The sequence below is a fragment of the Oncorhynchus tshawytscha genome, linkage group LG24 (assembly GCF_018296145.1).
Source record: "Oncorhynchus tshawytscha isolate Ot180627B linkage group LG24, Otsh_v2.0, whole genome shotgun sequence".
NCBI classification, from domain to species: domain Eukaryota; kingdom Metazoa; phylum Chordata; class Actinopteri; order Salmoniformes; family Salmonidae; genus Oncorhynchus; species Oncorhynchus tshawytscha.
In genome coordinates, this window is record NC_056452.1 from 7101980 (window position 1) to 7119721 (window position 17742).

Genomic DNA, 17742 nt, shown 5'->3' on the forward strand with positions numbered 1-17742 from the left:
TCAGTCGTCACACCCTTATGAGTTCTCCTATGCAGGAAGTAGACACAATGAAGCCACTTGCTATACACCCTTAACATTCCAGGCCCTCCTTTTCGAGAGGGGTTCCTAAACAATGTCTTTCAATGTTGACTGCCACAACCTGCTCCTGAGTGCCAGAGTGCTGTTCTCCTGACATCTTGCAAGTTAAGGTCCTTTGGCCTACAATTTCTGCGCCTCGCGGAAATCTAGTTAACATAATAATTTGTCTGTTTAATAAGCTAGAGATATCTGTTTTTTTGCAAGGGCTGCGTCTCAATCCACCTCATGCGCCAACATTCGCCCTTCCTCATCTGCGGTGAAAGGTGGCAGAGATAAAGTAGTGTTTGTCAGACCATGAGACATCTTCTCACATAAACGTATGTAGCGTCCGAACGGTTTGGCCTACAAACTATCATGACCACCCTACTGAAAGATGAGACTCACGAACACAATGTTCTCCGTTTTGCTCTAGGATGCCAATAAGCCTCACAAGACTCGTCTTAGGTCCCCGGTACCAGTTAAACATTTAATGGATGTATATATGGAGATAGTCTAGTGCCTAAAATAAGGGAATAAATACATGTAGAATAAAATAAAAAAAAGTTTCCTGTCTAATATCGCTAAGCTATAGGACAGACACTTCAGAACAAACTTCCTTTGATTCTTTGTGGGTCTATCTGTTGTCCATGTAGTGAATCTGTTATTTAATGTGTTTCTATTGGCTAATAGCAGTAATGGCAAATTCTATGTTTCATCCAATAAAAAAACATTTTTAAGAAAAAAAAAGATAAATGATAACTTAAGGGGTCTTAAAATTCATAATCAAATTGCAAATCATCTTTGGTATGACTAGCTTAAAAAAGTCCATATGTTAGCTTCGAACAAAAAATGTTAAATGTCTGCTTAAAGTATTTACCTTCCTTCCACGTTTTTCAGGTGTAACTACTAAGTCGTTCTGCTTGGTTCTGCTTGGTTGTGTATTAATGTTTAACATTGTTTAATGTATTAAACAATTTGTCATTTTAGCCCACCTTAGCAGGCATTGTTGAGCACAGTGCTCATTCTCTTGCAGTAACTGGAGGTAGAGCAGTAATTATTACATGATGCTGCATTAGCCTCTGTCATTCAGAGTGGTGCACATGACCTTGTTGATCATTATTTTGATATCCGTTCATCATGATCAATTGCACCTCATAACACATCAAACTGCTTAGTACTATTTTAGAAACATACTTTTCTCTCTTCAAACTAGCATACAACATTGTGCAAAAGTATAATACAAATCTGAAAATGTTGAATTACACACAATCCTCTAAAAACAGAGCCAGGTGGCACTATTAGGAATTTATAACTTGCACAAATGTAATAATTATCAGCACAATACAGATAAATAAAGTGTTTTTTACTCAAATATCAATGTGTCTGACTACTACTTTATTATTTTAAGTAAATACTTAAAACAAGTAAGAAGTAAGTAAGAACAGCTTATTTAATAATAGTTATATTGACTTTAAAATATATAATTATCATAAACTGTAAAAACTCAATACCTTTAGATTAGCACACCACAAAGTTATATTTACTCAATAACTTAATATTTGTTAACAGTACTCAAAAATATTAAGTGATAAGAAATCTTATTGATATGAGTTAGTACCACTTTTATGATTTGAGTTCAACTGCCCATTGGAGATGTCTGAGTAGCCACTACTCAATTTCTTTAATGCCTTAGGCAATTACTTGTTATAGTGTGGAAAGTAAGTTACTGTGAATATTCACAGTAACTTACAGTGCCTTCAGAAAGTATTCAAACCCCTTGACTCATTCTACACACAGTACCCCATAATGACAAAGTGAAAACATGTTTTTTTTTTAAATGTTTGCAAATTTATTGACAATGAAATACAAAAAATATCTAATTTACATAACTATTCACACCACTGAGTAAATACATGGTAGAATCATCTTTGGCAGTGATTAAAGCCCTGAGTCTTTCTGGGTCTCTAAGAGTTTTTCACACCCGGATTGTACAATATTTGTCCATTATTCATTTCAAAATTCTTCAACCTCTGTCGAATTGGTTGCTAATCATTATTAGACAATCATTTTCAAGGCTTGCCATAGATTTGCGTCAAAACTGTAACTCGGCCACTCAGGAACATTCACTGTCTTGCTAAGCAACTCCAGTGTAGATTTGCCCTTATGTTTTATGTTATTGTCCTGCTGAAAGGTGAATTAATCTCCCAGTGTCTAGTGGAAAGCAGACTGACCAGGTTTTCTTCTAGGATTTTGCCTGTGCTTAGCTCCATTCCTAATTGTTAATCCTGAAAAACTCCCCAGTCCTTAACGATTACCAGCAGGGGAGCAACTTTCACTGGGGACGGGGACATGGATTTTTGTCTCCCCCCAGTTTTATCATTGGAATGTGATACAAAACGAGGCAGCGGTGTGCTTTAGGACCATGCGGACACCTCCGAGTGGCCGGGTAGGCTGTTTGGAGTGTTAATTTGACTGGATTTCAAAAATATAATATATATACTGTATATATAAATGTCCCCCACACTTCTAAAACCAAAGTTTCCTCCCATGATTACCAGTATAGGCATAGCATGAAAATATAGAGAAAATAGTCAGTAATGTATTGTATTGGATTTGGCCCAAACATACACTTTGTATTGAGGACAAAAAGTAAATTGCTTGCCCAAATCTTTTGCAGTATTACTCTAGTGCCTTGTTGCAAACAGAATGCATGTTTGGAATATTTTTATTCTGTACAGACTTCCTTCTTTTCACTCTGTAAATTAGGTTAGTAATTGTGGAGTAACTACAATGTTGTTGATCCATCCTCAGTTTTCTCCTATCACAGCCATTCAACTCTGTAGCTGTTTTAAAGTCACCATTGGCCTAGTTGTGAAATCCCTGAACAGCGCCCTTCTTTTCCGGCAACTGAGTTAGGAAGGACGCCTGTATCATTGTAATGACTGGGTGTATTGATGCACCATCTAAAGCGTAACTAATAACTTCATCATGATCAAAGGGATATTCAATGTCTCCTTTTTACCCATCTACCAATAGGTGTCCCACTTTGCGAGGCATTGGAAAACCTCCCTGCTCTTTGTGGTTAAATCTGTGTTTGAAATTCACTGCTCGCCTGAGGGGGACCTTACAGGTAATTGTACTGTATGTGTGGGGTACAAAGATGAGGTAGTCCTGAAAAATATGTAAACACTATTATTGCACACAGAGTGAGTCAATGCAACTTATTATGTGACTTGTTAAGCAAATTCTTACTCTTGATTTTGTGTGTGTGTGTGTGTGTGTTTGCGTGTGCAACTATTTGCATGTGAGTGAGTGTACGCCCCAGCATTGCATACATGTTTGCCCCAGTTGTGTGGTTCTTGTATGTTTTATTTGTGTTTGTTTTAACAAGCACGGCTATCTTTCATGTCCATCCAACTTCCTGTTTCCATTGGGCGAGTCGTCTTCTGAGCCGTTGAGCGTAGGGGAAATCTCTCAAGAGCCCTGGCAATCAGATGCAGGAAACTAGCCCGAGTGGCTCCTACGCCCAAATGGACCCTACGCCCAAATGGACCCCTGACTCTCGTCACACATACTCACTTGTATACTCGCAGGAACATGAGGACACACACATACTGGTGCACAAGCAGAATGATGCAGACACGCACACCCACGCACGCACATGTGGACACACACTCACTCCCGCACTCGCAAAGGCAGACACACACACATTTTTGCCTTTTGAAATTATATCCCTAAAACTGTAATTTTTTATTTTCTTACTTTGTACTGTGACTCCGATACATTTTTTGGACCCAGTATAGAGCACCGTAGAGTAACAGCTTGCAAAATTGCTATATTTGTTCCCACAAGTGTATACAAATCGTTAATTCCCTGTGGATTATCTGATTCAAGAGAGGCCTGTCTCTCTAAAGCAAGGGGAGCAAAGTATGGGCCGTGGGCAGTATCCGGCCCGCCGGGCCATCAATCCGGATCACGAGACATTACATTTAAAAATATTATAATAATATACACTACCGTTCAAAAGTTTGGAGTCACTTAGCAATGCCCTTGTTTCTGAAAGAAAAGCACATTTTTTGTCCATTAAAATAACCTCAAATTGATCAGAAATACAGTGACATTGTTAATGTTGTAACTATTGTAGCTGGAAACGGCAGATTCTTTATGAAATATCTACATAGGCGTACAGAGGCCCATTATCAGCAACCATCACTCCTGTGTTCCAATGGCACGTTGTGTTAGCTAATCCAAGTTTATCCAAGTTTAATCAATTTTAAAAGCGCTAATTGATCATGAGAAAACCCTTTTGAAATTATGTTAGCACAGCTGAAAACTGTTGTTCTGATTAAAGAAGCAATAAAACATGCCTTCTTTAGACTAATTGAGTATCTAGAGCATCAGCATTTGTGGGTTCGATTACAGGCTCAAAATGGCTAGACACAAATAACTTTTCTGAAACTCATCAATCTATTCTTGTTCTGAGAAATGAAGGCTATTCCATGTGAGAAATTGCCAAGAAACAGAAGATCTCGTACAATGCTGTGTACTACTCCCTTCACAGAACAGCGCAAACTGGCCCTAACCAGAATAGAAAGAGGAGTGGGAGGCCCCGGTGCACAACTGAGCAAGAGGACAAGTACATTAGAATGTCTAGTTTGAGAAACAGACGCCTCACAAGTCCTCAACTTGCAGTTTAATTAAATAGTACCCACAAAACCACAGTCTCAACGTCAACAGTGAAGAGGCGACTCCGGGATGTTGGCCTTCTAGGCAGAGTTGCAAAGAAAAAGCAATATCTCAGATTGGAAATAAAAAGAAAAGATTAAGATGGGCAAAAGAACACAGACACTGGACAGAGGAATTTTGCCTAAAAGGCCAGCATCCCAGAGTTGCCTCTTCACTGTTGACGTTGAGACTGGGGTTTTGAGGGTACTATTTAATGAAGCTGCCAGTAAGGAGTCAGAGGGGAGTGGATGTGGGAAGGGTTAAAGACAGAGATTGTTACGTGCCTTTAGAGCAGGGGTGGGCAAACTTTTTGGGCAAACTTCTTGGTGTAGGTTGAAGTGGCCCCTAGACGCTGGTCTTGGGTCAGCTTTACATTTCCCCTGCTAATGGTTAAGGTTGGGATTGAGGAAGGGGAAGCTTATCATGGATCTGTACCTAGGGGAAATGCCACCCCAAAGTCGGTGTCCATCGAGCCATGAAATCAACACCAACAGAACAGTAGGATGTTTCGTCAGCACTTTTCTGTGAACAATGGCTGGAAAAACATGGGTGGGCTTAGGTCTCGCTCTTTAACCCACTCCTGTTCACTTTCGGAAGAGAACAGCGTATTGACACTCTTGGCTGCTACTCACTGGTCCTTGAGTTTAATTTGGCTCCGGGGCTCTCCAGTGTCCTCTCTCCACCATGATCTTCCTACTGCTTTTCCCTGTCCTCGTCTTAGGTATGTATCCTATGGTAACACTTTACTGAAAGTTAACAGGCATGTTCAAGAACCTTATAATGTGTGATGTATTTCTATGTGGCTAATATACTGCATGGGGAGCTGTTATTTAGTCAAAATCATTATAAGAAGATCATAAGATAATATAAAGGGGTCAAGCATGCTTATGACAAGTCTTACAATACATCATTGATGTATTACAATGTTTTTATCCTTTTGCTATTAAGTGTCTGCTGTCTGGGTGGTGTGTGAGTGATAAGACAAGACTTCTGATACAATGGTATTGGTGGTTCCTTGTTGCTGCTTCTTCTTGTTGTGTAGCTGCCTTGTCACGGTGGTGTAATCAAAGGTGTAACTAAGCCAAACTCTGTATGTTAGTGGGAGTAAGAAGACATATTTGAAGGCATATTTGACCACACGTGACAATGCACTACCACATTTTTTTAACACAATAATGTTAAACACCTCTTAATTTCCAGGTGAAATTCAATTACAAAGCAATGTCTCATCCAATGTAACATTTGAAGATAACGGTAAGTGCTCAAATGATCTTTAATGCATTTTACTTACCTTTGGCAAAATAATAGTACCTAATTCAAATGCATGATGTATCTTCCTAATCAATTTGTATTATATTGTCCCTTGTGGTTGGATTTTTTCCCCAAATCAACAGTTCAAATATATGTACATATATATTTATATATATATATATATATTTATATATTTTTTTTAATAGATTATTTGACAAGGTATTAGGTGTAATAATGTGACACACTTCTATCATTTTACCCTGGCCAGATAGTGTCAGCCCAACATTGCAACAATACTGTATAGATACCTGATTTCATCTATGCGTAGGCAATACATTGGATGGGTGGATTATAAATGGGGTAAAATGTGTCATGATGGTGTAAGATATATATTCTCTCTGGTTGTACCCCTAGAAAGTTTTCAGGATCAGGAGTATTCCGCTGTTTTTCGCCACTGCAATGAGAGCCTCCTAGAACACTTCAGCTACATTTTATGCTGGAATCAGTTTCACTCTGGAATGACAGACATCAACAAGGAACTCTGGTGTGAATGGGACCAAGTCATCAGGTATACCTAAATGTTGCTTTCTGACTAAATGTTGCTTTCAAACATTATATGCTTACTACTCTTTGACCCTATTTACACTTAGTATTAAAATGCGATCTACATCCAGAATACAGAACCAAATAACTCAAATGCATCTTTACACCAAATGTGACCAGATCTGGTTCATTTTTACATTACATATATAGTTCCATCGCAAATTCATTGTTTGACTTCCTGTTTTAGATGTAATCTACATCACCAGTATTGGTTGAATCACATCAAACTGTTAGATTATTGGTTCAATCTCCTTACATTAGTTATAACTGGTTAAAACAACCTGCACAGACTTTACTACTTACATCGCTCTCTTTGGTTCAATTGGTGCCGAATTAGTTTCATACTTGGAGTCATAGAACAAATAGTTTTATCTCTATACTTGGACCTCTCTGGTTAGACCTCTTCCACTTTCAACGTAAACAGTAACAGCACATGGAGTTACTTGAAATAGAATAGTTGAAGCAAGTACCTCTAAAGCATGGGCAGAGGAAACGCATTCAGTCACACGTTGTCGGCAAGTGATCATTAGTTGACAGTGGAGAGCATGCGATAGAGGGTGTATAGAGGCTGTACACACTCTGCAACACACACGGGCTCGCACACAGGCAGGCACACAGGCAGGTGTGCATGCACACTCTATCATTCTTCAACTCTCAAATATTACGACAATTACCACGATAGTATAAATATCTGATAATACATAACCAATTTAATCTTGCCCTAAAAAAAATTAAGAATAACTCAAGTCTCCAATAGTCTTCAATGAGTAAAAAAAACTATAATTACTGTAAAATGTATTAGCTAACAGAGTTACTTTGCATTTACTGTAAAAACCTGACTTGATCTCTCCACGGCAGACCATACAATGAGCTGACCAGATGTATCGAGAACTTGACCACCAACTTAGGATGTTACTTCCCGAACCAAGTGGTGCAAGACTTCTTCATCCAGATCCATTCCAGCTTCTTCCAGGCATGTCCGGAGGAGGAGCAGTTATTTCCTGACGCCCCCTCCGGTGTTGTGCTTACCCTTACCCTCATTCCAGTCAGTCTCATCCCCGTCTTGGTTTTCCTAGTGGTCTGGAAGAGCAAGATCTGCGACTAAGTTGGAAATGTTGAATATGTGCTGTTTGAATGTGTCTTAGGTCCCTTCCTGAAACAACCCCTATCAAAAATGTCCTCTAAGTATTTTCTTATAATGTGTTTATTTTTAAAATATGATTATTGTATGTATATTAAGACTGTTTCTATTTGTATATTTGTAATGTTGCAAAATACATTTACTTATTTCTTTCACAAAAAATATATTATAATTGTATCTATTCTGAAACAACCCCATGTCAATATATTTATATTGTAATACAGTATAAGGGCAATAAGTACCTACAATGAATTTACTGTAGATGGTCTGTAGTCATATTTATATTTAAGTTTAACATATTCTATTAACATATTTACTTTATACTATACCTCATTTAAGCCACTGGGGTTGCTCTTCAAAAGCCCCCCCCCCACATTTAGCTGTCATGTACACTGAAATAAAACTAAACCACAAAACAAATGGACAGAAATAATATCCACAACAGTCTCTCAGTATAAAAGTGAAAAGGGGGCCGGATATCAACCGCAACTACAGGGACATCGTGTTTTCTGGACACTTTTTTGACCCTCCCCTAATCCCAGTGTCACTATAGCTCGTGCTATACCTATACATTGTCTTCCCTTGGTCTCCTGCTGGGAGGTTCTAGGGAATGATTCAGAGAAGGTATATAGCAGCCATTAACACTGAATCAATCTTTGAGAACACTGTTTACCTTATGCATGAGAGTGAATGCGTGGCAGATACATTGTAGAATCACCAGACCTAGGTCATACATATGAGTCAAATACTTTCAAATACTTCAGATGCACTTGATTGAGTTTACAATGGGACCAATGGAATAGTCCCAAAAGAACAAACCCCAAGATTAATCAAATGAAAGTATTTGACCCAGGTCCGGTAATTAGGTCAGAGTTCAGCTTCAGCCAGCCCAATTTCCTACTGAACCCCCCTGGGTGACTGTCATATAGTCAGTGACTAATATAACATACTGTGCTCAGCCAACCAAACCTGCTATTGGTCTGTTGGAGTGTTCATTGTGTGCTGCTAAATATCTCTGTTGGAGCACTGCCTAACACTGGGAATCAATGAAGTGCATCCAACTCATTCATGTCATACAGCCAGTTGTTGAAACCCAAGATCTTTAGGCAGTAGTCCAGTCCTGGATCGGGACTTCTAGTGCTGTGGTACCTGCACAAACTAGCCTTTCATTACACTATAATTTAGTGCAATAGCAAATGTACCTTTACTTTCAATGCTAAGACTACCATTGTATGATGTTTCCTGTGCTGGTGTGGTTGTGAAGAGGTGCGTATATCAAGTAACTTGAGTTACAGAGAGGGGTAACTTATTATTTGAATAATCAAGAAGCTAGTTCTCACCGTTTTTCTGAATGAATACAGTGGCTCACCATGGGCCAATCCAGTTGCATTGTCGAGAGAGAGAAAGATTAAGTGGTTGTTTAAATAACGATAGCCTTGTTAACTTTCACATACTTATTAGTTCAGTGGGGAAATACGGACTGCTTGGAACAGGGCAAATTCCTTTTGGTGATTAAACCTTAGAGAAAGAGCATTCTCTCTCTTATCTAAACTCACAGTTTCACCCACTGTTGTGGTTAGATGCACTGCTGACAATCGGCCGTTTGACATTTCACAGCTGTACGTTGAGGCTATGTCGAGATGGCATAAGGCGCCACCTACTGTCTCAAAGCTGTAAAGACGACTCCAGTCAACCGTGTATGCAGTTAGGTACATTATACACATACAGGTAACTGCCAAAATAAAGGAAACACCAACATAAAGTGTCTTGGGGCATTGGGCCACGAGACAGAACAGCTTCAATGCACAATGGCATATAGTCTACAAGTGTCTGGAACTCTATTGGAGGGCTGTGACACTTCTTCCATGAGAAATTCCATAAATCTGTGTTTTGTTGACGATGATGGAAAACGCTGTACCAGGCTCCGCTCCAGAATCTCCCATATGTCTTCAATTGGGTTGGGATCTGGTGACTGAGACGAACATGGCATATTATTTATTTTTTATTATTACTTTTTTTTTATATTACAATTTTTTCATTTTCATGCTCATCAAACCATTCAGTGTTCACTCGTGCCTTGTGGTTGGGGGCATTGTCATCCTATGGGGGCAAAATGGCCAAAATATTGATGGGATGTTAATTGCGTAATTAACTCAGGAACCACACCTGTGTGAAAGCCCCTGCTGTCAATATACTTTGTATCCCTCAGACTTTCCATTATTTTGGCAGTTATCTGTACATATTTCATTCTACCAAGTTTCAACTACAAATGCAAATAGTTTGTCATTGTTGGAGTAAGTTTTGGGTCTACTGTAATTAACATATATTTTTCTCAATTTGAATGTATTATTTTATTATAATGGTGAAAATGCAAGAAAAGGAAACATGTCAAATAAGATAAAAGTATATTTGAATGTAGATACCTTTGGTTATGCCCACCATGGATGAAATCTCCATATCTTACATAAGTATAACTGACGTACTAAATATATTAAACCCAAACTATGATATCCTACATGTATAACATGGAGTGTAAATGAGGATGTCAGTGTAAAACATACTAAATACACTAGCTTACAGAGAAAAATAACAGAGAAACCAAATGCCAGTCCATAAACAAGTCTCCCCGTCCTGTTTAAAGGAGAGCCATGGGGGGTAATAAACACCATTATAAATGTCTCACACCTCCAAACTGGACCATTCACTGTAACATTAGTCTGAGGTACCTTTGCTGTCCCCAGTCCATCTGACCGTGCTGCTGCTCCAGTTTCAACTGTTCTGCCTTATTATTATACGACCATGCTGGTCATTTATGAACATTTGAACATCTTGGCCATGTTCCGTTTTAATCTCCACCCGGCACAGCCAGAAGAGGACTGGCCACCCCACATAGCCTGGTTCCTCTCTAGGTTTCTTCCTAGGTTTTGGCCTTTCTAGGGAGTTTTTCCTAGCCACTGTGCTTCTACACCTGCATTGCTTGCTGTTTGGGTTTCTGTACAGCACTTTGAGATATCAGCTGATGTACGAAGGGCTATATAAATACATTTGATTTGATTTGATTTGATTTACCTGTCTACAAGGATCTTCTGTGTTTCCCCTCCAGTTTGTGGATCTTTATTCTCAGATCCCTCTATATGTATTGAATATTTCTCCATATGTACTGAATATCTATCCCTTCAACACAACATGAAGACAGAACCAAAGACCCACGAACACACGGTAAGTGATGTGTTTTCTTGTGGGCCTGCAAGCACCTCAAGATAGACCTACATGCTGAAGTATAGGCTACTGTTAACATGACTGTTCCTGATATTTCTCCTGTATCTGCTATTAATATACAATTGAAGCCTGGAGGTTTACATACACCTTAGCCAAATACAGTTAAACTCAGTATTTCACAATTCCTGACATTTAATCCTCGTAAAAATGCCCTGTTTTAGGTCAGTTAGGATCATAATTTTATTTTAAGAATGTGAAATGTCAGAATAATAGTAGAGAGAATCATTTATTTCAGATTTTATTTATTTCATCACATTCCCAGTGGGTAAGAAGTTTATATACACTCAATTAGTATTTGGTAGCATTGCCTTTAAAATATTTAACTTGGGTCAAACATTTTGGGAAGCCTTCCACAAGCTTCCCACAATGAGTTGGGTGAATTTTGGCCCATTCCTCCTGACAGAGCTGGTGTAACTGAGTCAGGTTTGTAGGCCTCCTTGCTCGCACACATTTTTACTGTTCTGCCCACACATTTTCTATGGGATTGAGGTCAGGGCGTTGTGATGGCCACTCCAATACCTTGACTTTGTTGTCCTTTTCCTCCTTTTCGCCACAACTTTGGAGGTATGCATGGGCTCATTGTCCATTTGGAAAACCCATTTGCGACCAAGCTTTAACTTCCTGACTGATGTCTTGAGATGTTGCTTCAATATATCCACTAAATTTCCCTCCCTCATGATGCCATCTATTTTGTGAAGTGCAGCAGTCCCATCTGCAGCAAAGCACCCCGACAACATGATGCTGCCAGCCCCGTGCTTCACGGTTGGGATGTTGTTCTTCGGCCTGCAAGCCTCCCCTTTTTTCCTCCAAACATAACGATGGTCATTATGGCCAAACAGTTCTATTTTTGTTTCATCAGACCAGAGGATATTTCTCCAAAAAGTATGATCTTTGTCCCCATGTGCAGTTGCAAACCGTAGTCTGTCTTTTTTATGGCAGTTTTGGAGCAGTGGCTTCTTACTTGCTGAGCGGCCTTTCAGGTTATGTCGATATAGGACTCATTTGACTGTGGATATAGATACTTTTGTACCTGTTTCCTCCAGCATCTTCACAAGGTCCTTTGCTGTTGTTCTGGGATTGATTTGCACTTTTTGCTCCAAAGTAGGTTAATCTCTAGGAGACAGAACGCATCTCCTTCCTGAGCGGTATGACGGCTGCGTGGTCCCATGGTGTTTATACTTGCGCACTATTGTTTGTACAGATGAACGTATTACCTTCAGGCGTTTGGAAATTGCTCCCAAGGATGAACCAGACTTGGCTGATTTCTTTTGATTTTCCCATGATGTCACGCAAAGAGGCACTGAGTTTGAAGGTAGGCCTTGAAATACAGAGAAGGTATACCTCCAATTGACTCAAATTATGTCAATTAGCCTATCAGAAGCTTCTAAAGCCATGACATCATTTTCTGGAATTTTCCAAGCTGTTTAAAGGCACGGTCAACTTAGTGTATGTAACCTTCTGACCCACTGGAATTGTGATACAGTGAATTATATCTGAAATAATCTGTCTGTGAACAATTGTTGGAAAAATGACTTGTGTCATGCACAAAGTAGATTTCCTAACCGACTTGCCAAAACTATAGTTTGTTAACAAGAAATTTGTGGAGTGGTTGAAAAACAAGTTTTAATGACTCCAACCTAAGTGTATGTAAACTTCCGACTTCAACTGTATATATCATACATAGAATACATTGCAGTGCTTACAACTACTATAGAACATAGTGAAACATCACTAAGGTCAAATCTGTAGACATTTGATGCACCAGACATTTTCTGTCAGCAATGCTTGTCTGAGATAAAAGAAACAATGAAAAAAATAGGCCTTGAGTTCAGTGGTTTTGGCTATGAACAAAAATAGTATTTTTTCAAATATGATTGTTGTCTCAGATGTATATACAGTGCCTTCGGAAAGTATTCAGACCCCTTGACTTTTTCCACATTTTGTTACGTTACAGCCTTAGAACTGAAATATCACATTTACATAAGTATTCAGACCATTTACTCAGTACTTTGTTGAAGCACCTTTGGCAGCGACTACAGCCTCGAGTCTTCTTGGTTATGACACTATAAGCTTGGCAAACCTGTAGTTGGGAGTTTCTCCCATTCTTCTCTACAGATCCTCTCAAACTCTGTCAGGTTGGATGGGGAGTGTTGCTGCACAGCTATTTTCAGGTCACTCCAGAGATATTAGAAAGGTAAGCACATTTCAGACATGTAAAGTTGAAATTTAAAAAAATACTGTGCCTTCAGAAAGTGTTCCTACCCCTCGACTTATTCCACATTTTGTTGTGTTACAGACTGAATTCAAAATGTACACTATATATACAAAAGTAAGTGGACACCACTTCAAATTAGTGAACTTGGCTATTTCGGCCACACTTGTTGCTGACAGGTGTATAGAATTGAACACACCGCCATACAATCTCGATAGACAAACATTGGCAGTAGAATCGCATTACTGAAGAACTCAGGGACTTTCAGCGTGGCACAGTCATAGGATAGCACCTTTCCAATCAGTCAGTTTGTCAAATTTCTGCCCTGCTAGAGCTGCCCCGGTCAACTGTAAGTCCTGTTATTTTTAAGTGGAAACAACTCAGCGAAAAGTGGTAGGCCACGGAACCTCAGAGTGCCGAAGCGCATAGCTTGTAAAAATCGTCTGTCCTTGGTTGCAACACTCACTCACTGCCTCTGGAAACAACTTCAGCACAAGAACTGTTCGTCTGGAGCTTCATGAAGTGGGTTTCCATGGCGGAGCAGCCACACACAAGCCAAGCTCACTATGCGCAATGCCAACCGTCGGCTGGAGTGGTGTAAAGCTTGCTGCCATGAAATGAGTGTCCGCTAAGCTAACAGCAGATAAATTCTTTATGATGGCAGCCATGTTTGCTTATGTTTGACTTGGCGAAAACCTAATCCCAGAATTCCATTCACTATAAGATGCAAATAAACAAAGTCAAAGCACCATAAGTCAGTCGAGTGAACTATCCCGTGTTATAACATCTTTGATCTGACAGAAGCTTACATGACAACCAGAATGCATTGCATAATGTCAACAAAAATTGTGCCACACGTAGCCAGCAAATAGCTTAGCATTAGCTCATCATAATCAGTACAACATTCAAAAAACGTATTTTACACACATCATATGTGTCCATTGCTATCTATGCAAGAATTGGAATGCATGATTTGTCACCAGTACTTGAAAAAGTGAATAAAACAGTAAATACATTAAGATCCATACATACATGCGGTGTGCAGAAACGACAACACGATATACAGAAAATAAGCCACTTAATTTGATAGAAACGCACACATGTCCAAAGTCCAATTTGTAAGGAAAACAACCACGAAGGCAATGCGGGCGCCAGCCAGAAAATGTGCTGTCAGAAAACGTTTGTGCAAGGCCTGTTCTGACGCGAGATGCACAATGTCTTCATACTTGATCTGGGGAAACACTAGGGAAGTGCTTGGGCTCTCAGTAAAGCCTCAAATATAAATTGTTCGCAACAGTGAAATGTGCTACTTCTTATGTAAATTAACACGGAGGTGGAACACACCTCAACTCAAACTGTTGTTATAAAATAATTTGTAATTGACTTGTAAAAATATATCCTATAAATAATTAGCAGGCAGTGTGCCTTGGTTTGAGGGCAGCGCGGGTAACTGTCCTGTTGCGTAACAATCACTTTTTGGAACAGTGAGAGCATTCTGACATAACACGCATGAAGAAAACTCATGGAGGGCAACAGTTAGAGATATTTGGAACTCACACGTGAAAAGGTTAATGCCCATGATTTTGTATTGAGATGCTCGACAAGCAAGTGTCCACATACTTTTTTCCACCCATCAACACACAATATCCCATTATGAAAAAGTGAAAATATGTTTTAAGAAGTTTTTCCAAATATATTACAAATTAAATACAGAAATATTTGAAGGTAAAGAATACAATACAATGGCTTGCGAAAGTATTTTGTTGCCTTAAAATGTATTTTTTTGAGGGTTTGTATCATTTGAGTTATACAACATGCCTACCACTTTGAAGATGCAAAATACTTTTTATTGTGAAACAAACAAGAAATAAGACAAAAAACGAAACTTGAGTGTGCATAACTATTCACCCCCTCAACGTCAATACTTTGTAGAGCAACCTTTAGCAGCATTTACAACTGCAAGTGTCTCGGGGTATGTCTGTATAAGCTTGGCACATCTAGCCACTGGGATTTTTGCCCATTCTTCAAGGCATAACTGCTCTAGCTCCTTTCAAGTTGGATGGGTTCTGCTGGTGTACAGCAATCTTTAAGTCATACCACAGATTCTCAATTGGATTGAGGTCTGGGCTTTGACTAGGCCATTCCAATGCATTTAAATGTTTCCCCTTAAACCACTCAACTGTTGCTTTAGCAGTATGCTTGGGGCCATTGTCCTGTTGGAAGGTGAACCTCCGTCCCAGTCTCAAATCTCTGGAAGACTGGAACAGGTTACCCTCAAGTATTTCCCTATATTTAGTGCAATCCATCATTCCTTCAATTCTGTTTCCCAGTCCCTGCCGATGAAAAACATCCCCACAGCATGATGCTGCCACCACCATGCTTCACTGTGGAGATGGTATTCAGATTGGGTTTGCGCCAGACATAGCGTTTTCCTTGATGGCCAAAAATCTCAATTTTAGTCTCATCTGACCAGAGTGCCGTCTTCCATATGTTTGGGGAGTCTCCCACATTTGGCAAATGTGTTTGCTTATTTTTTTCTGGCCATTCTTCCGTAAAGCCCAGCTCTGTGGAGTGTACGGTTTAAAGTGGTCCTATGGACAGATACTCCAATCTCCGCTGTGGAGCTTTGCCGCTCCTTCAGGGTTTTCTTTGATCTTTTCTTGCCTCTCTGATTAATGCCCTCTTTGCCTGGTCCGTGAGTTTTAGTGGGCGGCCCTCTTTTGGCAGGTTTGTTGTGGTGCCATATTCTTTCAATTTCTTAATAATGGATTTAATGGTGCTCCGTGGGACGCTCAAAGTTTTAGATATTTTTTATAACCCAACCCTGATCTGTACTTCTCCACAACGTTGTCCCTGACCTGTTTGGAGAGCTCCTTGGTCTTCATAATGCCACTTGCTTGGTGGTGCCCCTTGCTTGGGGGTGTTGCAGACTCTGGGGCCTTTCAGAACAGGTGTATATAATACTGAGATCATGTGACAGATCATGTGACACATTTTGTAATTTTTTTCATTTCGCTTCATCAATTTGGACTGTTTTGTGTATGTCCATTACATGAAATCCAAATAAAAAATACATATTAAATTAAAGGTTGTAATGCAACAAAATAGGACAAATGCCAAGGGGGTGAATACTTTTGCAAGGCACTGTATATTACTATTTGAATAAAAGGCTTGTAGGGAATCTAACATTGCTCTATCAAATAGAATAACTCCTCTGTGCTTGGAATGGAATCACTTATGCGAGCTAGCTAGTTTTAGATGAGAGAATCAAAAGTTATCTACTAGTTAAAAAAAGTACTTTTGTACTTTCTCAATGTCATGAATTTGTGACGTTGCCAATTCTTGTTCCTGAATATATTTAGTTATTTGGTCCTCAAACTTGAACTCGAGATTTGCCATTTTGAAGAGAGCCCTTCTTTTAGGGGTCAATTTCACGCCATATGTATTGAATTCAAAATAAAATAAATCGTGAACATGAAAAATAAAGTTGAGAATGTAAACATGATATTTTCGAGGGCGGGTGAAATAATGGATGTTGAAATCAAAAAACAAACAATTGAAAGCAAAATGTATAGAATTGTAAACAAAAAGAAGACATCAAAAGCAAAAGTGAAATTGACAACATACTTCTTTGTCTACACCCATTCAGCATTGTTCACACCCTCTTAAGCCTTAGCCCCACCCATCTCTTTAAGGGTTGATCCATGCGTTCTGTGCTAACTTGCCAGCTACTTCCAGACATCTAAGAGAGAGAGAACAGCTCACTGAACATTACTCACCCTAGCAAAGCTGGTTAGGCTGTTACAGTATGTTATCCAGAGCGTTGGTGACTGCAACTGTGCTGTCAGATTGTCCTTTTGTAAATTCAGAGTGTTTCGCATTCAGAGCGCACACTGGACACTCTGGCCAATAAGTAGGGTTGTTCCCAAAAACCCTGACCTCACAACGACAGTCAAGCACCCAAGCTAACTGGGGCGGCAGGAAGCCTAGTGGTTAGAGCGTTGGGCAAGTAACCGAAAGGTTGCTAAATCGAATCCTCAAGCTGACAAGGTAAAAATCTTTCATTCTGCCCCTGAACAAGGCAATTATCCCACTGTTTCTAGGCCGTCATTGTAGATAAGAATTTGTTTTTAACTGACTTTCCTAGTTAAAACATTTTTAAAAAAACATTGGCTAGCTACTTCCTGATAATGAATGACATAATGACATAAATAATGACATAATGAGAGAACACCCCACTCTGACCATTTTACTCCCCCTAGCAGAGCTGGTTAGGCTTTTTTCATGTTATCCAGAGGATTGGTGACTAACTGTGCTGCTGGCAACAATTGAATGACACTTTGTTGCCAACGTTTACTGACACCAGACATATTCAAGGGGTGTTGAGCGTTCAAAAATGCATCAGTTATTCTGCGCTCTGGCACACTAAGATGAGAGTATTTTGAAATGTAGCTAGATAGCTAGGTAAACAATG

At 39.4% G+C, this 17742-nt stretch overlaps 1 protein-coding gene across 1 annotated transcript; it reads left to right on the forward strand.

Moving 5' to 3' along the window:
* The first annotated feature begins 5171 nt into the window (after window positions 1-5171).
* Window positions 5172-8029, forward strand: LOC112223799 (receptor activity-modifying protein 1). Its single transcript, XM_024387009.2, has 4 exons — window positions 5172-5503; window positions 5983-6036; window positions 6448-6601; window positions 7495-8029. The coding sequence occupies exons 1-4, from the start codon at window positions 5467-5469 to the stop codon at window positions 7739-7741; spliced, it is 492 nt and encodes a 163-aa protein (XP_024242777.1). The 5' UTR covers window positions 5172-5466; the 3' UTR covers window positions 7742-8029.
* The last annotated feature ends 9713 nt before the right edge of the window (window positions 8030-17742 follow it).